Source organism: Nipponia nippon, unplaced genomic scaffold (assembly GCF_047370975.1).
Source record: "Nipponia nippon isolate SJK-2023a ecotype South Korea unplaced genomic scaffold, ASM4737097v1 scaffold_9, whole genome shotgun sequence".
Classification (NCBI taxonomy): Eukaryota; Metazoa; Chordata; class Aves; order Pelecaniformes; family Threskiornithidae; genus Nipponia; species Nipponia nippon.
Genome location: NW_028262413.1, coordinates 42,251,836 through 42,276,700, shown reverse-complemented (window position 1 = coordinate 42,276,700; position 24,865 = coordinate 42,251,836). Strand labels below are relative to the sequence as shown.

General features: G+C 47.5%; 1 protein-coding gene across 1 annotated transcript in view; it reads right to left on the bottom strand.

The window, feature by feature from the left end:
• The window catches only part of SLCO3A1 (solute carrier organic anion transporter family member 3A1), a 147,019-nt gene that overhangs the window by 21,453 nt on the left and 100,701 nt on the right, over positions 1–24,865 (bottom strand). The window contains exons 3-4 of the mRNA XM_087744664.1: positions 13,010–13,108; positions 7,323–7,586 (exon numbers count right to left, since the gene is read on the bottom strand). Of these exons, the coding sequence (XP_087600790.1) occupies positions 7,323–7,586; positions 13,010–13,108 (363 nt within the window). The remainder of the gene's footprint in view (positions 1–7,322; positions 7,587–13,009; positions 13,109–24,865) is intronic.

Here is a 24,865-nt window from a genome sequence, read left to right as displayed (position 1 = left end):
AGCTTGAAGAGGAGAGCGTCCCAGTACAGAAGAGAGCCTTGCTTTGTCTCAATACCTGATGACTAATTTCTCCCTGAATTAAATGTGAAAATCATTAAGTTTGAAAATTACCTCGCTGAAGTCCAGTGAAGCCTCAATGGCCCCCTATTTGCATTTTGAAAATCCATCCCCCACATGCCCTATGGTGTACCAGGGTCTGGCAGATGACAGATTTCTCTGGTGTTGGCTTCTGTTTTCCCTAAGGGCTTTTTTTGGTGCAAAATCTAATTGCACTGCCCTCAGCAAGTAAATGCACAGCTCTTTGTCAAGGCTCTGCTTGGGTCCCCTTGGTTCTTTCTTTGGGAAGGAAAAAAAAAAAAGGGTTATAATTAGGTTTGATCCAACCTTTTTTGGAAGGGGCCACTCCACAGTTTCTGGTCTCTTTATATCACAAATGTTTTTTCATGCTGTACAAAATTCTTGCTTCCTGAGGATTTGCTGAACATAATGACGGTGCAGGAGGCGTAGTATTTTTTAATAGAACGGGGTGGGGGGGAGGAGAAAAAAAAATACTGAGAGGGAGGAACGGGGGCGGGGGGATTCAGACGTAGATAGATCTCAGAAACCACCTGCTGACTCCTTCAGTTCTTTGATGGCCACCTACAGAATTTCCCCATCTGCCAGGAGAAGGAGGGAAAATACAAAGGTGGAATTGGCAGCGCTGAGCTTGGAAAGCCATATTTAAGATATTAATGTCTGTTGTGCCTCTGGAGTCCAGTTTGTTCAAGATTAACGGATTCCTCGAGAAGTAGCTTTGTGCCAATTCAAATGCAAAGACACAAAGGTCTATCTCTAACTTTATCCACCAGATAATAACAGTGACAGCTTGTCTTTTGGAGGAGGGAGTTAAAGATCACGGATATTTATTTCTTAAGTTGGCAAGGCTGGTACCAAACCATCATGCATTACCAAAGTCAAAATCCATCCTTCGTACTTAGAGAAGGACAGCAAAAATTTTGCAGTTATTGCACCATCTCACACAAGAGAGGAGGCCCTCATGACTGCCTTGCCTAACAGTGTTGGGCTACGAGTCCCATCACTTCATGACTGCTTCTCCTCCTTGTGTGTCCCAGTGTGAGTTTTCTGGGACAGATCCTGTCCTCCACTGCATGTTTGACCACCGTTTACTGCAACAGGGCTCTGTACCAGCTGGAGAGTATAACACAAAACCCAGTGCAAAGAGTGCAGAGGCAACACAGGCAATGCCTGGCAGCCTTCACCATCTCCTCAGCCAGGGCCAGCTCGTTCCCTTTCATTTTCTAAGGGAAATAACAGGAGGCTCCCCATAGAAATGAATATCCTTTCATCTTGCTACTGCCACCCGTTAAGATGAAACATTTGACACCTGCTGCTGCCTTATCTGTCTCAGTTCTTGGGGTGAAATACCTCTGGGAACAAGATTAAAAGTCAGCAATGAAGTTTAAAAATCTCTCAATAGACTAGAGTGACGTGCTTTCAGCTGCCTGGCATATGGTGTTGGGTACGAAGGGGGAATGGAAAATGTCTGATGGGGGACAGTAAAGCCCTGGGGAACACAACAGCTGAGCATGGCACTTCTTCACTGGAGCTGTTCCCAGCAAAAGTCATGATAAATGTTACCCTGCACCTTGTTGGCCCAAAGGTTAGCTGAACACTTTGTAGCAGCACTTTGGAGCTATAAATCTGAGGTTGAAGCCCATTCACCAAATGGGAAAAGGGAAAGGCCTTTTGGATTCAGAAGAGTCTCAGAAACCTACTTGGAGAACCCACAAGCTATATCAGACACAACACAGGAAGACTCACCCTCCCATGCATAGGATGACCAACTCATTTAACATCCTTATCCCAATGCACCCAATATGCTACAGAAACGACAGCAGAAAAGTGATTCTCATTACCATGGCAAGATACACTGAGAAGAGCAAGAAACCTCAGCCTCTTTTCACTGCTGAAGTACTGAAAACCCAACTCTTCAGACCATCCACGTGCAGTGCTGGCCATAGGGTCATCCATAGGTTGGAAGGGACCCAGAAGGATGTCCCAAAGCTTTCCAACGCCCCTGCCAATCCCTCGACTTCCCACCGTTTAACACCCCAAGCAACACCCGTGCCAAGGCATCAAGCATCCTCCCTGTCTCCTGCTGTGGGGCCAGCTGTGGGTGACAGGCCACGGACTTGACAAGCAAACACACTTATGTACACCAAGTACCTTTGATTTGTCACTAAACATCAGGGAGTACCAGGGATAATTGGCAACCTCATTACATGAGGTTTAACTACTCTCCAGAAACGACAAACTATAATGATCACGTTGGTGCTTGAAATGAATTGTTTGGAACATTACAATCACCAAGGCCCCTTTTTCCAGTTGGAGTACCCTACAGAGACATGTTTTCAATTTGCAGTAAAGATGAGGAACACAGAAAGCAAAGTAATAAATTAGATGGAGGTTTACAGCCCAGTCCACCTAGGACAGTGTGGTGAGGGAAAGGCGAAATGCAGCGTTGAGCCAAAATATTACTTTCTAATAGCAACGTAGGCAGCAAAGCCTCAGATCTGAATAGAAAACAAAAGGCACAGTCTCCACCTGGCTTGAGGAATAAGGGATGAAGAAAATAGTGCAAGCAGCAAGAAGAAAATACCTCCTGGAAAGAGGCAGCTCCCATAAAAGACAAAATGGAGTAAGGCAAGAGGTGCTGAAGATATCTCAGGTGAGTTTAATACGCCGAAGTCCATGTGCCCTTGGCAAAATTAGTATCACAAAGGATGTGAAGGAAAATGATGACACCTATGTCAAAGAGGTTTCTTGACAGATAAAGCTTGAAGCAACAGTAACGTTCTCATGCATGGAAAGCAGGTTCTTCTAGTCTATCATCTTGCCTCCAGCAACCACCTTTGCTTGACTTCAGAGGGGAACATAAACCTCCCTCACCCGTGTTGTGGAGGTCATGGCAAGGCACAGTATCTTTTCGGAGACAGACACACTCTGCCTGACCTCAGCTGCTGTTCAGCTTCTGCCCCGAAGTGTGCAGGCTGAAGGCCTTTCTGAATTAATCAAAGCTTCTGATAACAAGGATGCTGGCTTTGAAACAGCCAAGAATAACCTACCAACAAAGTCTGCACCAAGCCAAAGGAAACTCGGAGACTGACAGGACCTGATGTGGGGCCTTTTATGACCCCCCGCCATCCCCTTACCTAAGATTAGGATTTCTCAGCAAGCCTTTTAGAAGTTGGTAGGAAGCCAAGACCCAAATCCAAAAAGGCATTAAGGTCTTGGTACCCGTCTAGATCTGGGCCAAAGGCTCATCGCTCTGGCCATGAATGAAGGTACAGATGGAGCCCCCTCCAAAAGGTTGTCACTACCACTCATTAGAGTCATGAGTTTAGAACTACTCGTGTTAGCCATTAATCCCGCTCAATCCTATGAACTCCCACCAAGGAGTACAGGCTTTCCACGGCCCAGGACCCGCCTGCACAACTGGGAGCTTCTGGTCCAGTGCTACGTGTCTGCTCCCAGAGAGCACTTTTGGGGAGAGAAATCCAGGATTCAGAGCAGCTCCCTCTCCAGGTATTCAGCAGATTGGTACACAGAGCAGGAAGGAACGGAACAGAAGACAAGACAGCTGTCAGCTGCACATCCCAGCTCTCCTACGCTCTTGGAAATGAAGCTGGACAGAAATCAAAATGTTTCCAAATCTAGGGAATTTGCAGTTTTGAAATTCATTTAATTCCACAGTGAGTTTTCTTTTAATTCCTTGTGAATGAGCTTCTCTCTCCAAACCTGAAGGATTCCATATCAATTTCAATCCTTTTAGGTTTTTAATCTCTCTCACCAGACAGACAGGCAGAATGTAATGAATTTCTGGTTTAAACCATTGCAAAACAAAATGCATTTAGAGCAGAATGTTTCAGGGGTATTAAAGATAAAGCCAAGGAAGCATTCTGAAACCAAATTTCATCAGAACTGGCCGCTCAATTCAGTAGAAGTGACATTTCTGTATGGAAAAATAAATTATTTTAACAAAGTATTTCCAAGCAGGTCCTGGAGCAGGTGGTGGGTTAGAAGCAGCATGTTAACACCGAGTGAGAGGGCAGATGCCGGACAGACACAAGCAGAGGGCACAGGTGCCCTGACACAGACAAGAATCATCTCTGGCCCGGAATAGCAGAGAGGTCCCCAAAGCAGACCAGAGGTAGGGAAGCAAAGCTGTCCCCAGGACAGCAAGGGCTGCCGCAGCCCACGCCTGAAGCACTTTCGCAGACCATACGGAGAGCGCAGGGCTGGAACAAGCCTGCCAGCCTGCCAGCCGAGAGCAAAGAGCGATGGCAGCATTTATCCATCCTCTCCCTGCTATTAATCCTTCACTTCCCTGTGCTCCCAAATGGATTTGTGTTGCTTAACCGAAATACTAATTAGGTAAAGCAATGCAGCATTCATATGCCAGTTTAGCAATGGTAAGCACCTCCCAGGACTGTCCCAAAGCTTTCTTGCCTGAGCCACCATGCCCCTGTGCAGAGCTGCTGTGGCAGCTGCCCGCCACCTCTGCTGCCTTTGATTGCCTCTTCACCTTGTGCTGTTCAAAAGCATGGCTTTTGTTTCAAGTTTGAAGCTCCTCTTAAGGATGCTTCTTTTCCAAGCATGAAAATAACCCACGGGAAGAGATGCCGTGGCTTCCCAAAAGCTGAGCCCTCCCTCCTGTTTAGACCTTAATAGAGATGTAAAAGACTTTTTGACACTTTGAGTAGGTTCTTTTCATATTAGTCCTAGCTTTTCTGTATGCTAAGGCTAGAGACAAGCAAGGAGACACCCAGCCCTGCGTCTCACTGTCTTTCAGCAGATCTTGTAGCGTCTCGAGCATCCTCCCGCGTGCCAGCCATGCCACGTCACTAGCTGACAGATGTGACCCAGCTGGGAGCATGTCTCCAACTGACACCACCCTGCTTCCTCTCCTGCCAAGTCCACTCACTTGCAACAGTCACTGCAAGGCTTGAAAAAAATAAAATAAAATAAAAAACAATCAAAACCTTTCAATAGCCAAAAAGGAGCGTCAGTTCAGCCTCTAAGGATGCACTGTTGATACACAGTGTGTTCACGCAATCAGTCCAGAGAAACAACCCTTCCTCCCCACACTGCGCACAAGAGATGGACAATCCACACCTCCATGCAGAAACGGACTTATGCCCAGCACACACCTGCCCAGGACCAAGCTGCAGAGACAACACTTGTTAAAAAGGAGTGCGAGTTATGGCCACACAAACCCCGATGAGCATTTCCACCCACAACCCCACGCACAGGTACATCTTCTGCCATTCATCTTCACAAATACATGCAAACCCCAAAGCCCGTGATAGGACAAAAGACGTGACTATGCATGCACATATATATTTTTTAACCTCTGTATAGAATTACCAGTCCTTTTTATCCTAGGAAAAAGGCTAAACAGTCTAACTTTCCCCAAAGGAAACCTTATACAATCAACAAACAGACTAAGGATACTACATCCCACCACATAGGAATGCATATATATATTTCAGCTGCTGGCAAAATAATGTATACACACAGCAAGATTCAACCCATCACCTTAAACACTGCTCATCAGGAATGAGCGAGGCACGTTTGCCTTCCCTTGTGGTACGTGTCTGAACATCTCCTCCAGGCGGGCACTTTAGCAAACACGACTCTTGACCACGTTCCGACTGTGACAATAGTGGCAAGGGACTTGAAAGGAGATGTCAGCTACCGACACCGTGTTGTCTATGACAGCCTCAAAGGCATAACTAAAAAGGTCATTCCCTGTCTTATTTGATGTGATGTAAATTGTATCTCAAAGTCCATCTACAAAGAGACTTCTGGAATACCGCCTGATTCGAAATGGGGTTACCTGCAATGAGAAGGCTAATGTGGAAGACTGTGGTGCCTCCTGATGTAATCAATACTTTGAAGCTTATGGATGTGGCAGTTTAATTTCTCTACTTCAATGAGCAACAGATGCTCTAGCAAGCCTCCCATGGCCTCCCGGTAGGCAAGAAACTCAGCTTGCTCAGCACCATCCTCAGGCAGAACTGCTGCCCCTCCGTGCAGCAGGGACATATCGTATTCTTTCGCTTCCCTATATGAAAACCTGCAAAAATTTCCAGTGCCCATTCCAAAAACTCAGTGGCCAGCAGCAGGCGCTCTGAAGAGTCCACAACAAAAGCCACAGAATTATCCAGATGGACATACCATGGGAAAAGCCCATTCCTCAAACCTAAGAAAATCCTTGTAACAAGGATGAAAGGATGAAGAAATTAATTTTACTGACAAATTTTCAAACAATTTATCCCTTTACCTTTCTTTTGAATTTTCTCATCAAGTCAAAATTTCACATCTTTGACCTCCCCTTAATGAACAACCACATCAACTATTCAAGGCACTTTTATATTTAAGAAAACACTTTTTTCCCCAAAGTCTCTTTTTCCTTCCCACCTGCACCTCATTCAACTCCTAATTAAGGAGACTGCACAGGGAGTAAGTGGTTTTGTCCTCATTTATCAAAATGCATTAGGCAGTAATGAAACCCACTCTGCCACAGTGACAGAGAGTGGGAAGCAACCACCAGTGCTACAGAAACACCCTCCTAGATGAAGGATTTTCCAGTGCAGCCTTACAGAAAGGATATCTACCCACACTCTCCCACAAAACACTGGATCCTTAGATGACCTTAATTAGAGCCAGGTCCATTTCCATCACTGCAGGACACGACGTGGGGTTTTCTACTCTAATTTGCTACAAGTCATGCTCTACCCTGCCACTTTGCTGCTGTTCTGGGTTGGTATCTACCTCTTCCCCATCCCAGTTTAAGAGCTGTGGTGGTGCCCAGCACTTATTGCTTTGTATCTGGGATTGCACTAAGCTGCAGCTCAGATGCCAGGAGCTCCCAGTTTCTTTTAACCGCCCTTGCTGGCTCACTCTTTTGGGATGCAGAGAGGAGCAGGACAGTAGACTGGAGAGAAGTTCACAAATTGCTTTGGCAACTGTGTTCCCCTTCATTTTTTTATCAACTCCACAGGACTATCGTGCATTTCTGAAGCTTTGTAGTTTTAAAAAAACCCAAACCTTTCAAGTGGAACAAAGTCTCTCTTTAAAATGAGGACAATGCCAGAGATAATTAGAAGCTAGGGACTGAAATTTCAGGATACTGAGGATTTTGGGATTTTTTTGGGGGTAGAGGTAGATAGCCCAAATCAGAGACCAATTATAAATCCAACCAGCTGTTAACCTGTTACTGACTCTCACAGAAAACGTGACAAGAACCAGTGTCTCACCTCGCAGCTGCTGGAAGCAGGTCGTGCTGTTCTCCCCATCCAGCGCATGCCGCAGGACCCCGTTGCTCGGCTTGGGTCTCTCGTAGTCCCTCTCGGGAAGCATGGCCTGCTCGCTCTCCCCGGTGTGCTCCGGCCGTGGGGGCAAGGACTGCGGGAACCCGAACATCGGCAGGGACGAGAAGAAGAGTAAGGCACCACACAGGAGGAAGCCTCCCCACCATGCACCGATCCACCGAGGGTCATCCGGGGTTATGTCCAGCTTACCTGCAAGGGCACACACACACACACACACGTGTCAGTGGCTCGGCCGCAGGGAGCGCAAGATGACAGTGTTAATGATCCTGTAGGCTGGAAGACGGTTGTTGGGGGCTTTGTTGGCGGGTGAGGGGCTCCCACACAAAAGGTGGGGACTCACAGTGCATCCTGCACCCACACCACGTGAGCCACCAGTGCTTAATGACCTCCACATCCAAGAGGTCCTTAGGACAAGCAACCCATCACCTTGTCTATCTAGATGGTACATCCAGCTGCTGCAACACCCTGTAATCAGAGCTTCTCTCCAGTATCTTTGGCTCTGCCAGCTCTAGGAAGCTGCCATGTACTAATCATAGAATCATAGAATGCTTTGGGATGGAAGGGGCCATTAAAGGTCATCTAGTCCATCCCCCCTGCAACTGGCAGGGACATCTACAACTAGATCAGGTTGCTCAGAGCCCCATCCAGCCTGGCCTTGAATGTTTCCAAGGATCGGGCATCTACCATCTCTCTGGGCAACCCGTTCCAGTGTTTCACCACCCTCATCGTAAAAAATTTCTTCCTTATATCTAGTCTGAATCTACCCTCTTTTAGTTTAAAACCATTACCCCTTGTCCTATTGCTACAGGCCCTGCTAAAAAGTCTCTCCTTATCTTTCTTATAAGCCCGCTTTAAGTATTGAAAGACTGCAACAAGGTCTCCCCGCAGCCTTCTCTTCTCCAGGCTGAACAACCCTAGCTCTTTCAGCCTTTCCTCATAGGAGAGGTGCTCCATCCCTCTGATAATTTTTGTGGCCCTCCTCTGGACCTGCTCCAACAGGTCCATGTCCTTCTTATGTTGGGGGCCCCAGAGCTGGATGCAGTGCTCCAGGTGGGGTCTCACCAGAGCAGAGTGGAGGGGCAGAATCCCCTCCCTCGACCTGCTGACCACGCTGCTTTTGATGCAGCCCTGGATAAGGTTGGCTTTCTGGGCTGCGAGAGAACTTTGCTGGCTCATGTCCAGCTTTTCATCCACCAGTACCCCCAAGTCCTTCTCCTCAGGGCTGCTCTCAATCCCTTCATCCCCCAGCCTGTACTGATACCAGGGATTGCCCCAACCCAGGTGCAGGACCTTGCATTTGCCCTTGTTGAACCTCATGAGGTTCACACAGGCCCACTTCTCCAGCTTGTCCAGGTCCCTCTGGATGGCATCCTGTCCCTCAGGCATGCCTACTGCACCACTCAGCTTGGTCTTATCTGCAAACTTGCTGAGGGTGCACTCGATCCCGCTGTCTGTGTCATTGATGAAGATACTGAACAGCGCTGGCCCCAGTACAGACCCCTGAGGGACACCACTTGTCACTAATCTCCATCCGGACATTGAGCCACTGACCACTACCCTCTGGATGTCACCGTTGAGCCAATTAACTATCCACCAAACAGTCCACCCATCAAATCTGTATCCTTCCAATTTAGAGAGAAGGATATTGTGGGGGACCACGTCAAAGGCCTTACAGAAGTCCAGGCAAATGACATGAACATGAGCCAGCAGTGTGTTCAGGTGGCCAAGAGGGCCAATGGCATCCTGGCTTGTATCAGAAATACTGTGGCCAGCAGGACCAGGGAGGTGACAGTGCCCCTATACTCGGCACTGGTAAGGCTGCACCTCGAGTACTGTGTTCAGTTTTGGGCTCCTCACTACAAGAAGGACATTGAGGTGCTGGAGCGTGTCCAGAGAAGGGCAACGAGGCTGGTGAAGGGTCTAGAGCACAAATCTTACAAGGAGTGGCTGAGGGAACTGGGGTTGTTTAGTTTGGAGAAGAGGAGGCTGAGGGGAGACCTTATTGCTGTCTACAACTACCTGAAAGGAGGCTGTAGCGAGGTGGGGGTCAGTCTCTTCTCCCAAGTAACAAGTGATATGACGAGAGGAAACGGCCTCAAGCTGCACCAGGGGAAGTTTAGGTTGGATATTAGGAAAAACTTCTTCACTGAAAGGGTAGTCAGGCATTGGAACAGGCTGCCCAGGGAAGTGGTTGATTCCCCATCCCTGAAGGTATTTAGAAGATGGGTAGATATGGTGCTTAGGGACATGGTTTAGTGGTGGACTTGGCAGTGTGAGGTTAACGGTTGGACTTAATGACCTTAAGGATCTTTTCCAGCCTTAACAATTCTATGACATCCGTAGCTCTTCCCTTGTCCGCTGATGTCGTCACTCCATCATAGAAGGCCACTAGGTTGGTCAGGCAGGACTTGCCCTTGGTGAAGCCGTGCTGGCTGTCTCGAATCACCTCCCTGTCCTCCATGTACCTTAGCATAGATTGCAGGAGGGTCTGTTCCATGATCTTCCCAGGCACAGAGCTGAGGCTGACAGGTCAGTAGTTCCCAGGGTCCTCCTTTTTACCCTTTTTAAAAATGGCTGCAATATTTCCCTTTTTCCAGTCCCCAGGGACTTCACCTGACTGCCATGACTTTTCAAATATCATAGAGTGTGGCTTGGCAACTACATCAGCCAGTTCCCTCAGGACTCTGGGATGCATCCCATTGGGACCCATAGACTTATGTACGTTCAGGTTTCTCAGGTGGTCGTGAACTTGATCTTCTCTTACAGTGGGAGGACCTCTGCCCCCCTGATCCCCGTCAAATGGTCCATTGACTCGGGAGGTGTGAGGAGAGAGGTTGCCAATGAAGACTGAGGCAAAGAAGTTGTTGAGTACCTAATCAGTGTCCCCCGTGTTGGCACGGAGGTTTTGGACATCACTATCCCAGTGTGTCAAATGTGCACACACAGATGACATACCTACTGGCACAAAGACCTGCATGGAGAAGAAGCAGCACAGACAAGGACATTGCATCTCCATCCCAGCCTACCCTTTTTTCCCAGGAGGTCAATGCTCTCCCTGCTTTGAATTCACAGGCCTTTTCAGCAAAGGAGAGAAGGGCATTTGAGCTTTATGGGCACCCGTGACTGTGTGGAGGGTGAAACAATCCTAAATATTGGAAAAGAAGCCCACCCACTGCATCACATGGGCTCAGAAAGGTAGAGAAATCATCAGAAAATGAAAAAAAGCAAAGTAAAAGGCAAGAGTATCCTGTAAGCCATCACTCAGTGGAGATAAGGAAAAAGGCGGCTCTGGAGTCAGTTTGGGGGAATAAAAATAAGCAGCAGGAGAGAAGAAACTGTGTTCCTAACAGCCCCCTCACTGCCACAGCCACTTGGCAAGCTGGAGGAGGGTGCCCAGCACCAGAGCTGACTCCCAGGGGAGACCCAGGTCTGCGTGGCTGGAATAACAAGCTCCCCTGTTCACAATGTCTGTCTGGTTACCGCCACACTGAAAAATCTGTCTCAAGTGAGGCAATCAAGTTGTCTCTCAAGCAGAGATGGAAGGAAACTCTTTTCTCCTTAGGGAAAAAAACACGTAGCTCTCAAATATATATAAAGTTTGAAAAATAGTGTTTTGGAGGGATTGGATTCTTCTGCTTTTCTATCCTCCTGCCTGAAGTGCATTTTTTTCAGGTTCTTGGGAACACAACCACATGAAGAACCACATAAACCAAGGTCTTCTTTGCATCCCCTTCCTAAAATAGGTCCAGTACAAGTGGGCAGCGGAGCAGCGTGCCCTGGCATCCCACACCTCCTGTCCGAAACGGGAAGCAGGACAGGGCTCAACCCTCTGGAGCTTGGTCTCCTTGTGTCACCCTGAGCTGCAAGGCAGAGCCAGCTGCAACGCAGAAACTCTTTCCCATACAAAAATAGACAGAGGCCATGCGTGCCCCAGCCTTCATTTGACAGCGATGGACCACAGATAAAGCCAGCTGGACCTGCAGCTGGAGAGCGCTATACCCTCCCTATGACCTGCTGAGCCACAGCCCCTCCACACTGCTCAGTGATAACACTCCACCGTTCTCCTCCGTGGCTCCGTATTTGTCGCAGGCTTTTTGAGCTGTAAATGCGAAGCAATGTCTTGTGTTTAAAATGGCCAGATCACATCAAGTTAACTTTTTAGCTAGGCCAGTATCTTGCCTCTGATGGTAACCAGCTGCAGATGCCCAGAAAGCCCACAAGAATAAAGTCAACATATACCTGATGATTCTTGCGATTTGTGGCTCAGGGGCTTTCTAAGCTAGATTTGGTGTCATGTTCATTTTTTCCTCTATAAATTTGTCCAATTGCTTTTGAATCCATTTGTAGACTTTTAACACCCTACAGTGAGGAGTTCCACAGCTTCACCTACTGAGGAAAGAAAGATCTTCTTCTGCACATTCATATTTTAGAGTAAATTATACTTAATGGTCAAATACGTAACAGGGTTCAAACAAGCTCCTCTGTCTACAGGACCAAGTGAGTCTTTGGCATATCTTTGCTAAAGCCAAGAAATGAAAAGGGGCCATGTGGTGTTTGACCAAGCCGCAGCTAATAGTCTCAACCATCAAAAAAGATACTTCTTTCCTGCTCGTTTGATATTATTTATATTTCTTCAGCTGCCATGTGCATGTGAGACCAAGAAAAGGCAGCAGCACTTTTCCAGATTTGCACAATTCTGTTCTGAGTCCTGCAAGGTTCAACTCCATCCAAACGCATCCTGTGAAGATGTATTTGCAACATCATAGAACTGGAACACATCCTCAAAGGGGACAACACACCTGCGGCAGGATAAGAGCCCGTGGGATCAGATGGAGCTGAGAAATGTAGAAAAAGCACCTGAACAACTAAGGGAAAAGAATGAAGCATCAGGTTTGCAGTCTACAGCCAAAGGGCTTGGGGAGCAGTGGAGAACAGCCTGTCACACATTGCCCTCTAATGGCAAAGAGCACGAAGTGCAGGTAGCAATAAAAGAATTTGCAGATTTTTTTTTTTAATGAACAAAAAGACAATTTGCAAACAATTTGCTTTAACCCAAGTGCAGAGTCAAGGCGAGCAATAATTAGCACTGCTTTGGGAAAAAGCAATAATGCTGTGGGACTGAACCTGTTCATCCAACCAGGGTCATTCACAGGAGGTGCCAGGCATGGGTCTTACTGGTGTGCCTCCATCAGAAAGCCTAGATGGTCCTCCCGGGTCCTGTGGATGGCAGCTCTCTGGATTTCACCCTGTGCTCTGGCCACAGCTCCCTTGGCAAGACTATGTCGTCCATGGCTAGCTGCTGTGCCCTGCCACAGTGATATTTTAGTGTCCTCTAAGACATGGACTGAAAATTATCTCATAGTAGAAAGCCCATAGAAGGGAACAAATTTTAGCTACTACAAATCTGTTATCTATGGGGACAGAGTTGAAAACTTTTGAATCCCAGTCAAAAGTGACACCCTAAAAGCGACATCCTAAAAGTGACACCTATACATGCAAGAAGCACTCAAGATGGAACAAGAAGCAATCTCCTGCTTGTGAGTGTCAACATTTTTGTCCTGCTGATACAACATTAGCATATTTGATTTGAAACCAAACCCAGTTTTCCTTACTTGTGTCAATGAATACAGCATCCACATAGATTTTGGTACAGAAGGAGCCCAAGATAAATCCACAGGCTGGTCCAAATACCAGCATCGTAAACAGGATCCCTATAAGGAAAGAGAAAAGAGAAAATTAGTATTAGGCTCAGGTTATTCATTGCAAGTTGTTCTGTTTGTCTCTTGCGAGATGCTATTGCCCTGATGCCAAATAGATAGGGATATGTCTCTGTGTTGAATGCTTCAGGCAAAAGAGCACCCTAAATGCTTTTTGCTTTTCAATATCTCTTCAGGAAAAAGAATAGATGGAGCCGTGATAATGCTGAAGGATTTCTATTGAGCTGAGAAGACAGTGTGGACGTATACTGTGTTTTGGTCGGCTGGCTGCTCTAAAAGATATCTTACTCAAAAGCACAAGGTAAAACAAACCTGCCTTATTCCCCCCAGGGAAGTCTTTACTTTTGCCACCTCCAGCTAAATTCCTGGTAGATAGGGATATTTTCAGAATTTAGGGCCAGCAAATCTATGAAATGCAGCATTGTCACAGACTGCTGGATAAAGTCCCTTTAGAGAAGTAGGAGCAGTCTTCAAAATCTGTGAAGTTCTTCTCCCCATCGTACCCACACGGCAAATATTCCCCAAGGTGCACGGCTCTTCCAGCCTCTCACAACTGCTTCCTCCTCCTGCAAAACCTGCAGGAAATTGCCAGTCTAATGCCAGGCGAAGAGCTATTATGAGTAAATTACTTATTTGCTTCGATACAATATTTAGAAACATTTATTCTCACTCCCCTTTTGGCCGTGAAACATGAATGCTACAGGCACACCGCCAACTCTCAATTATCCAGGGCAGAAAGGCAGAGGGACACAAGGATAATCCAGAAAAAGAAGTAGCAAAGATAACAGAAAATATTTGTAAGTTAGACAATAGGAACATATTTGGTACCTTCAGATTTGGGATAGAAAAACAACAAAAAGTCCCCAAGGTCCCTTGTAAATGGCTTTCTGAAGGAAGGAGGGGCAAGCCTGAGCAGCACGGAGCAGAGCATCCGCCTGCTTGTTCGCTCTGGGGCAGAGCATTGCTGATGGACCCGTGTGCCTGGTGTGGGGGGCAGCACTTCAGGACACTCAGCCAGTGATGTGCCAGCCTGTGCTGGCACCAGCCTTGGTGTCGCTGCACTTCAAACATCCCATGAAGAAGCTTATTTGCATCTGGGTGCTCTGCTCGCTCTCCTTCGGCAGCAAGGTACTTCCCACATCTCTCTCCAGATCTCTCTGGGGGTGCTGCCTGGCATCTCAGTGCGTTTGTAATGCACTTCATTGCAGCTATCTTAGCCCTCAAGTTCCTTAACTGGAAACTTTTAATTCCCAAGTTCTCTCTCTGTACATTTCTCAGGAGTTGGAGAAATGATCAGAGCTGTACAATATTCCCAGGAGACCACCAGCCCTGTGCAAGACAAAATGTACCTGCCGATGGCAGCTTAGCCAAGCAGAATAAACTGGTATGGCCAGAAATAACTTCACCTTCATTTTTAAAATGCAGAGCGCAAACTAATTCCTCCAGGTTTGTGGCACCGTGACTTGGCTGGATTAATAACTAGGTACAAAGCAATGGTGTCTCCAGCCAGCCACTCACACAGAAACCCAGCGCGTTAATGCCTTCACAGCTATCACCTACAGAAGCAAGAGGGAGAAACAAAGGTGGTGGGAGGAAAAAAAAGTGTCAGGTCGTATGAGCGGCAGTAACGAGTCACTGCTGTCAGGACAGCGGCAGAAGCTGCCATCCCTTGTCCCGTCTCAGCTAAGCTCAAAGCTGCAGCAACGGCACCGCGTTGCAGCCCATTGCTGCCAGCTGAAATTAGTCCCCAGAGCCTCTGCTCATGATGTCCACACCAGTAGTGCAGCAAGCCACCTCCCCTCCTGCAGTCACCTTGTCCCTGGGCATTGGGTTTGTGCTCCACAATCCAGCAGTAAATTGGGGAATTTGTGCTCCTCAGTCAACAGAGCTGCGTAGGAAGCCCGTGCCTTGCTCCCCTGGGGATCTATAAAGCCTCACGTGGGAGATCCCCATCCCTGGTTACCTGCAGAAGCACTTTGTGGGATGTGAAATGACTGAAGAGCCAGATCGGGAGAGCAGAGAAAAAGGATTTCTTTTCCCAGCACACCCAGCACCATCTCCCTTCTTCCCAGCCCCAAGGCCTGCCCCACTTGAGGCTGTAAAATTTCCAGTGGCATTGTATAAAATATCCACGTTGCATTTTTTTTGGTCACTAGATGGCATTAGTGTTTGTCATTCATCCCACAAGTGCCACGTGGAGCAGGCTGGGTGACAGCGCAGCCCACCCCAGCTCCCCAAACACAATCGCGATGGTGTTACTGGGGGTCCTACAGCCCCTGGGAGGATCACACTGACGGCAGGGTGCTGTCTGCGCCCACGTACCTGCCACAGGCGCAATCAGGTTGCGCCCCATGGCTGTTTGCATGCAGGAAATCAAAGTTTTTAGAACAAATTGTTCTAAAATTGTTAAGTTTTTAGTCAAAGAGTTTGAACAGACAGCATCTAGCAGAGGAAGGGCCATGGCTATTACCCTGAAGAACAAGCTGGCAATCAAAGATCAGGTTAATCTCTGATGATTGAACATTAATTATGAATTTCTGTGTAGTTATGGTCAAGCATGTAAGGACACACTGGGCCTCATATCAGTTGGAGCAGTGCCTGGGGCGGTGACAAACAGAGCCCATGTTTTGGATGAGGAGCCCTTGGCTTTAAGCAGGACTCTGGACATTGCTCTGCTCTTACTTCCCTACCCTAGAAGGAGTAAGGGGAAGGAAAACCCAGGCAGACCTGAGCACCTCCTCTTTCCCAGTCCCAGATCCTCAGCCCAGAGCCCGGTACCCGGCACTGCAGAGGGCAGCGGCAGAGAAACCTGCTCCTCCAGAGCTGCCCAAGGGTTCACATCCGCAGGGATGACCCCCTCCAAGGGACGGTTGCTGTGGGCACCAAAGCACCCCGGGCTGCGACAGGTTCCCAAAGGCACCAAGGAGCCAAGGGGGCTGCTAAACCGCTGTGCCATTGCCCTGACGGGACCTGAGCGTGCAAGCAAAAGGACTGCGTGACCAACAGACAGCTGACTCCAGGCACCCACAACTCAGGGCAGGGCAGCTCTGCAGCTCTGGGCACCGTCGAACTGGTTTAAGACCTTGAGGACAGGATGAATCAGGCATGACCTGCTCTCCACAGGCAGCAGATATTTGTTTTTCTTTTTTTTTTTCTTAAACCTATTGCTGGTTGATGATTTTCTGTAAGTGTTTAACAGCTCTGGAGAACTGGGAACATCAAAATTGTCATTTGGCACTGACGCAGGCTCACGTGGCTAAGCAGGCAGAAGGACAAGGACCAGTTCTAACCCCCTAGGCAACACCTTTGGATGTACCACTGTTGGGTTGAAGAGGGACAGAAGTTTGTCCCGTGATGTTCTCCAAACGACAGGCAAGGTTGTCAGACCATGTGTATACAGGCAAAACCACAGAACTGAAGTGTGTTTCATGGAGCAAAGGGTAAGGCAGAGAACGTGGAAAAAGATCATCCTTCACCAAAAAAAAAAAAAAACAGGGAATATTTTCCCCTTTTTCCAAAGCAGAAGAGAGCAAGGGCCTCTGGCTAGCAATCCAGCAGCAGCAGGGAGATGCTCACAGAGGCAGTTAGCGCAAACAAAAAGCAAACATCAAGAAAGCTGCGGCCAGTGCGGGTACGTGCCCCGGCACCTGCGCCAGGTGAATGCTGCCCCTCCTCACGCTATGAGCATCGCATGGCAAACGGCCACTTCAGAAACAAGCCGTGCCCCCAGTTATTAAAGTCCCACATTTTGTATCCTGGCGGCTGCAAGCGGGAAGGCGTTATTTGCTCTGCAACGTCCTCGCTAGAGGGCAATGTGGGATAGAGCATCCACTGAACAGGGAAACCGGTATCTAAGATCTTACAATAAGATATTAAATTATTCACCTCTAGGCTAGCTTAAGAAACCCCCACGTTAATTGTGTTTTTACTTTTTCTATAGTTTGTCCTAAAATCAAGAAAACAACTGGCTCACCCCATGCCCTTTTCGTTATCTTTTTTCGAGCCTCCATCAAAATCCTACCATTGCAGTAATAGTATTTTACACTTTATCTCACAAATCAAGCAGGCTTTGGAAAAACCCAAGGCACAGACCTGGACCATGCTCAAGGATGAACGGAGCACACTACTAGGCACAAGAATTAGGCTATTAGGCGATTGGGATAGTGCCTGTGATTGAACATTTATATGGAATTGAGGGTTCAAGGAGAAATCAGCCAAGTTAGAATTAGCTTAAGATATCTGTCCTCTTTCTAGGAATTCTGCACGATTGCTAGTCGCCCCTGTTATTAGGAAAACACCTTCTACATCATCCACCTAGTCATGCAACTACGAAGCTGCTGCTTAGCAGAGAAGGAGGTCTAGCACAACCCCTCTTCCCGGGCCTGGGGTTGCTAAGGATAAAGATGTGCTAAACTTGTGGCTAGCTTTGACACCACTTGCTAGGTCTTTTCCCATGTTTCCCTCTAACTTTTAGATCAGCCTGATTTGATAGAGCCAGAGGGCACTAATACCAGGAGCAAACAGATCAAAGGTCTAATCCTGGCTTCATCAACCTCTTGCAAAACTCTCATTGACAGCAACAAAACTGGTGGATCACTATAGGATACTGCAACCTCTTCCCTTTCATCCTCAGCTTAAAATTTATTTCTATCACTCAGAGCAGCACATTAATAAATATCCTCCTCGAGGATACTACCCTGGAAACAAACGCTGCTTGCTCTGCAGGGTTGGCTGTGCCTCTTCAAAGGGGTCTGTGCTTGGTCCTGCATCCAACGTTTCAAGGAGGAACAGGGCATGTCCCCAGTGTAGTCAGCACTACACAGACCAGTGGAAATAAGGATAAAAAACGTTTCTCCTTTGTGCAATTTAGCGGTATTTTTATTTTTAATTCTTACCAAATTATGGCAATTCTTAGAAATACTCAAGAGATGCGAATTAAAAAACAAAATGACCCTGCTTTGGGACAATTCAAACATTTTGTTTGATAACTCACAAATACTTCATTTCTGTTTGGGTCCTTTTAAAGCACAATTACATTTTATTTTGCAAACAGCTAATCATTTTCAGCTTTCCTGCTCTATCCCCTTCACCAGTCTCCTCGCCTCCCAAAAAGGCGGCGGGGGGGAGAAGCAAGCCAGGCTGGACTGAGAAATCAGAACTATTTTCCTCCCCATCTTTTCAAATGGAACAATTTGCCAAATCCTACTTTGTCCTGTCAACTAACAGACATTTTCCAGGGGCTGAGGAAAGGATTGGGACAGAGGGGAGTATTAGATCTGACATTTTGTGATGGGATTTTATCACTAGTAAGGCCCAGGACTGATAATGCAGTTTTCCATTAGAGCAAAGGGAAGGAGCAGCAGCAGGTACCACTGCATCTGTGGAGAGACTGTGGCACAGAGATGCTCAGTCAGTCATGCAAAGTGCACAAGACCCAGGCTGCAAAGACAGGGATAAAGGGTGTCAGCATTTCAGTAATAAAGAGCTGCCCCTTGGCGATCCAAGTTGCTTTCCAGCAGCAGCAGGATCCTGAAACATAAGCAAACTTGTGTTGTTTGCAGCGTGAAACAGGTGAAGCATCAATTCAATCTCTGTAACAAATTAACTGGGAACAGTAACTCCCAGCAGAAACCCTCCTGGCTGGAAATGAGACATCGAGGGAGATGCAGCAAGGCTTCCCAGCCTCACCAAGGCGCAGCGAGGAGGCATCTCGGGTAGAGTTTGCCAGGGAATAAGAGCAGGTTCAGCCCACAGACATGGCCTGAGAAAAAAAAACCTGGGCAGCTAAAGAACACCAAGTCACTTCGCTTCAAAGCCTCAGCCCCACCAGGGGCTGAGGACGCAAGGAAATTTATTTTGGAGAGCTGCCACCAAGCGCCAGGCAAAGGCGAGCTGGGTAGGTGAGACAGGAGGAAGAAAAGCAGCATCTCCCACGGCGGGACAGCACACGGGGCTATCAGAGCAGGAGCCATTCCTCTTACACACGTGTCCCATCATGGCCCCATTTCTACTTCCCAATCGCCTGCCGATACGGTGTTTCCTACATCTGTTCTCTTCCGCCTGCAGGTTTAGTTTCTTTACATAAAACCCTGAAACAAAATGGTCAGGAGTCCGGGTTTTGTTTTGCTTTATAAAGAAACTAATGCACTTTGTAAGGGGATTTAGTGAATACTGGTAGGAATGTCAGAAGTACGCCATAACGTGGAGAAATGAGAAAATTAAAAAGTCATGTTCAGCTGTCATCTTATCCTATCTCACATTCCTCCTAAGTCCTGATATGAAGCATTACCAGCACCTGCCATTTATTTTGCCCAATAATAGACTATGCAATAATGTGTGACAGCAGGATACATATTTCCAACTTAACTCCTCTCAGTGTTTAGATAAAGTTAAGGCCTGCTTCAGCAACATACCTGAATCAAGCTCTTTGGCTTCAAAGGAACTGGCCCAGGAACACAGGAGAAGGTGCTAAACCAAGACTTTGGGGATAAAGACATTGAAGGCTTCCGTCCTTGCCTGCCTCAATATCAAACTCTAAATATCTAAACATCAAATCTCCCAGCCAAGAGTCAGTGCCACTTCCAGGTTACCAGCACAGCCACCTTCTTCATGCCCTTGCTCTGTGCATTGGGTGCCACACGTTTAACGTTCACCTTAAAGCTCAGGTTTTGGAGATATGTGATTCAGCGAGCATCTCAGCTTGGTACCCAAGAATCCACCTACCACTGTGGACCCATCTTGCAGCTCCACAGCGGCCTCCTGCTGCCAGGACTGAACTGCTATTCATATTTGTGCTAGCCAGTGTAAAGCCTACCTTGAGCACACCTTCCTGAGCTCCAGTCACCAGTGCAAGCACACCCTGAGCCCAAGGGTTACCAGCCTTCCTGACCTTACCAAGCGGCAGACTGAGATGTGATTGAGAAGCACTCACTTTGGAGAGCTGGGAGAGAGGGAAAAGGATGCAAGGTTACACTGAGAAACATCAGTGTTTCCCCAGTGTTCCCAGCTGGAGGATGGAGCTGGGTATGGAGCTGAATTATAGTCCCTGTGGCCCCTGCCCACTTACTTCTTCCAAACAGTCCTGCTACCAGTCCCAAGAGAAGTCATGCTCCAACTGTTCCCAAAGTGAGGACTTAATTGATGCTGAGAGGAAGGAGATTTGTTCGTGATGCACTTTGGAAAAGTTCAGATAGACAGAAAGCCCCCATGCAAAGCAACCCTCTGCCAATACAGCCCTGGAAATTGAGAATTGCCTCCAGGGACTTGCAATCACATTTGAAGTTTGCTTGAGTCATCCAGGCACTTCTGCAAAGTACTGCTTACTATTTCCACAGCAACCTCAGTCACCCTTCTAGGAAGGACAGGGTCCAAGGTGCACATGCACACACTGCATTGCTCCGGTCTGCTCCTCCACGGGTTTGCAGGCAGCTGAACCAGATGTGCTTGAGCTCCACACAGTTAAATAACCTTTGCAACATGCCGTGAAACTCTGGCAAAGCAGCGACACTTCCAAAATGATCCATAAAGCCAGGGCCTGAATGCCCAAAGCATCTTCACTGCTCTTAGAGTGAAGCAGTTGAATACAGACCGTCAGTAGTGAATTGCACAGCGTTTTCTAACCATGGGCAAACCCCTGCTGTTGCAAAGGATCCTGTTTTATTTAGCTATGGAGATGTCACTTAACTGCTGGGCTATGGTCCCCTTGAGCCAGGCTGCTCCTGCCCTGGCATTTCCATGAAATTAGAGTGTAGGAGGTTGTGCACAGAGCTCCTAAGGAGCAGCACACCTTCAGCAAAGCGTATGGTCAAAGCAATACCTCTTCCCTGTTGCACCACCCCAAGGGACAGCTTTGGTGGGCAAAAAGCTGATAAGTCTGGAAGATGTGGGAAACTCTCCGCTGCAAAGCTAGCGTTATCATTGCATCAAGTAACTACAACCCCACGGAGAAATGGATCAGGGAGCAAAACGTCATCTCTGTCAAGGATGACAGCAACCAGGTGGTTCAGCGACCATCACAAAATGCAGGTAATGGGGTACGCAGAGGAGGGCAGAGCACACACACACGCTGCCATGGCCCTGGGGATGCTGCTGCAGACACAGGACAGCATCCCGCCGGGCACGTCATCCCCAGCCCCCTGCCTGCTGCAGGAGCGAGCTGCTTCTAAAAGCACAAAGGGAACTGGCTTTGCAAAGCACGAGATAATCTCAAAACCCTGCTTGTCCCACATTTCTTGCTGCATGGAGGACGGGGCAGTCCAATGCGAAGGGATTACTGGAATACGGTAATTCATGCGCTCTGTGACCTGCTCTTAAAGAGACACCATCCCAGCACAGCCTGCAGGAATCAGAGGCATACTGGTACAGACTGGAGATGCTGTATTCTCCTGCATGCAAGGTACTGGCCCTCAAGGACTTAGGATAAAGGCTTCTGTACTTGCACCCGGTGGGCAGAGCCTGTCACTTCAGCGGGCTTTCTCTGATTTCTGTCAGTTGACGTAACCTCAAAAACCTCACAGTAAGGGTAGGGGGAGGCTGTTTCCTAGCCAGATGGCTTCTTCCCGCAGCAAAACCCACCGGAGTCATCCGGCGCTGTCCATCCTCCCTGGCAGACAGCGTGCCCACGAGCCGCCCCGCTTCCACGTGGGCGCAGGGATGCCTGCATTCCTGCAGAGCCCAGCAACAACGCTCAGCCCCCGATCTCTCCTTCCCAGCTTTCCTGGAGACAGCCTTCCTCATTTACCATGGAAAGACGTCATTTTTCCTGCCGTTTGACTCCTTGTCTACGCAACCAGCTGCCCATCACCACCTCCAGCTCCTTACTGCTCCTGCTGATTTGCACCGCTGCGATCGACTGTAGGAAACTTGAATAGGCAGCGTTGGACCGACGGTGTGTTTTGATTTGTTCTGCTTCCTCAGTGCAACCACTGAAGCGAAGGGAATGTTCAAACAATCCTGACAGATGTTTCCAAGTGCCTGCAGCTGTCAATTAATGAGGAGCAACTTTGGGATAATTCACTTCAATGTTTAGTCTTTGTTCTGATGGGGATCAAAGTGGTTCCAGCCCTGTATTGGTATGAAGTGGGGAAAGGGGAAGAGGTTGGGTGTTTCTGCCATCTGTACAGTAGCACACATATTATTTATTAGTTTTGCCTCCAGCCTTCAGGAGCTCAAAAACAGTAGACTCTTCAGATGATGACATCTATTTAGGGTTGCTCAAGTGATGCCAGAGACTGGGAAGGATGTCCTGGCACTCCTGAGGTTAGTGAGAGATTGAATTCCCTGCTCAGCCATGACCTTCCCGAGGATGGTTCGCTGCATCTTATCATTATTTCCACCTTTTAATGACGGCTAGTCCCTCCTCGTTAAGTGTTGCAAGATGCATGAGCATTATGCAATGCTTTAGTAACCAGGGACACAAAATGAGTTGGAACAAACATCTGAGTTTTGGTTCTGAGCTCTTCTCATCGATTCCACCGCAACAGCTGGTTGCCTGCATTTGCGTGTGCAACACCTGGCAAAACAACCGACAGCGCTGTCCTGAGACGTCCTGTTTCTCACTGTCAGACCTGCAGCTGCTGGTGGCCGGGGAAACAGCTCCAGCAAGCAGCAAGCCTGCAAAGCAGAAGCATTGATTGAACCTGACTTCTCCCATTTCCATGGGACCACTTGTGACAGGAACCCCATAGAGAGGTTCAGTATTTGATTGCCCTGCCTTTAGCCAGTAAAGTAAATTATTACCTAGTTTGAAATCAGGCAGCCTTGGACATCTCCCGTCAGCTTCCTCCCTGCTTCTCCTATCAAACCTTTCCATTAATTTACCAAATCACTTTCTGCAGCCTGTAAAATCAGCTCTTGCTTCATGAAAATTTACTTTTTTAATGCAAGCTACTCACCACTGTATGGAAATGCTGCAGAATGACTTACTTACTCCTGTGTTTAATAAGACCTAACGGCTGTATCTAAAGCTGGTTCTTCACAGCACAGTTCTTTGTTCTGGCCTATATTTAGCATTCAGATGTTAATCCCTAAAGAGGTTGCTAGGACTTGAAGGTGCCTGGTGAATTGCCCTGCATTTTCAATTATTACCAAGCCTTAAATTTATCAGCAAATCCCCGTCCCCAGCACTATCAAGGCTACATTTGATCAATGTTAAACCAACAACTGACAGTCCCAGGGGATCCTGATGCACACACATAAAGTTTGCAGAGCGGCACAAAAAGTGATTGGACTTTTGCATTAGGTTAGCACAAGCTCAGCATCCAGCCCCAAATTTTCCGTAATGACCAGGTGCATTTCTGACAGCTCAAAACTACACCATTAGCTGGCTTGTGCTCTCATTCTGATAAGCACAGAAATAAAGAGAAACCCCCAAACCAACCAAAAACCCATCCCAGAGCCCTGTTTGTATTGGCCTTTACGTCACTGCTTTGCCCAGCTGCTGCAATAGGATCACCAAGATTGCAGAGAAACAAATCACGCAATGACAAATGCTCCGCAGCCCTCAAAACTGCATTTGCAAAGCAAAACAAAAACTAAAGTAGCCAATCTGTGAGCTCTGCAAGGTAAACTACGGGGACGCTCCTACTACAAAAGTCTTGGGATTACTTTGGTCCCATCAGCCGACTCTGGGAGCAAACTGTTCCCCACTCCTGAACAGTTTTCCTCCTTAGCATCCCAGTGCCCTTCCAGGCAGCAGAGGGACTGCTTGCTGGATTTCTCCCCTTACTGATCAGAAGCTGGAGAAGAAATTTGCTTATGCTAAACAATCCCTGGCACCAGTCATACGAGACACTAATCCACTAGCAATCTCCATCAGTCTCTGCATATTTAACTAAAGCAGTGAACACTCATGGAGGATTATGAACGCAGTGGTATTGTTGTAGCAGTGTTTTCCTACTTAAGCTGCAATCACTCTGACGCCCTGTCTCCTACTATTTACATACACTCTACATATAAACAACCTGCAGAATCGCATCAGTCCATGCAAGCATACTGGTCAGACACTCTGCCTACAAAACCACACGCACCACCTGCTGATTTAATAGATCTCCCTGCACTGTACAATGCCGTCTCCATTATCCTCTGCCAAAATGCTTATGTTCATGGTGGTTATTTATATAAAGCAGCATTCTTGAAAGTATACATATCACTTAACGTTCACAAAAGATACATCTCTTCCTCCAAAGGATTTACAGGTAGTTTGGACATGCATTGCAAGAGAATAGAGACTGAAGCTGGGTTAGGCAAACTCTTGAAAAAGAGCTTAATAGTCCGGTTTTCTGTCACTTTCTGCAAAAAGCAAACAAAGGAACAAAAAAAGCCAAAACCCATGCCCTGTCCAGTCAGGTGTATCACAGAAAGCCAATGCTGAGCAACGTCTGAAATGTAAGGACGAGTCACTTGCTCCACCTACCCTGCTGGCTCACATTCTTGTCCCTGAAATTTGCTTGTTATCACATCAGAAGAAGCCAACTCATTTTAAGAAGCGGGTGTAAGAACGTACCTAACTCTAGCGTGCAAATCCAGGGCAGGCTATATACACCCTGATGCACGAGCCCATGAGACACAGATTCTACACTTTCAACATACGGTGCAAATACGCCAGCCGTAGCTGTGGGCTTGAACTAGCGATTTCCACCTTTCAAGCAAATTTCCTCCATGCTAATTACTTTGGGAAGCAGCCACCAAAGAAACCTTGAAAGGAAAAAAAAGTACACTCAAATGCCAAGTACACTCTTTTAAATGCTTTAA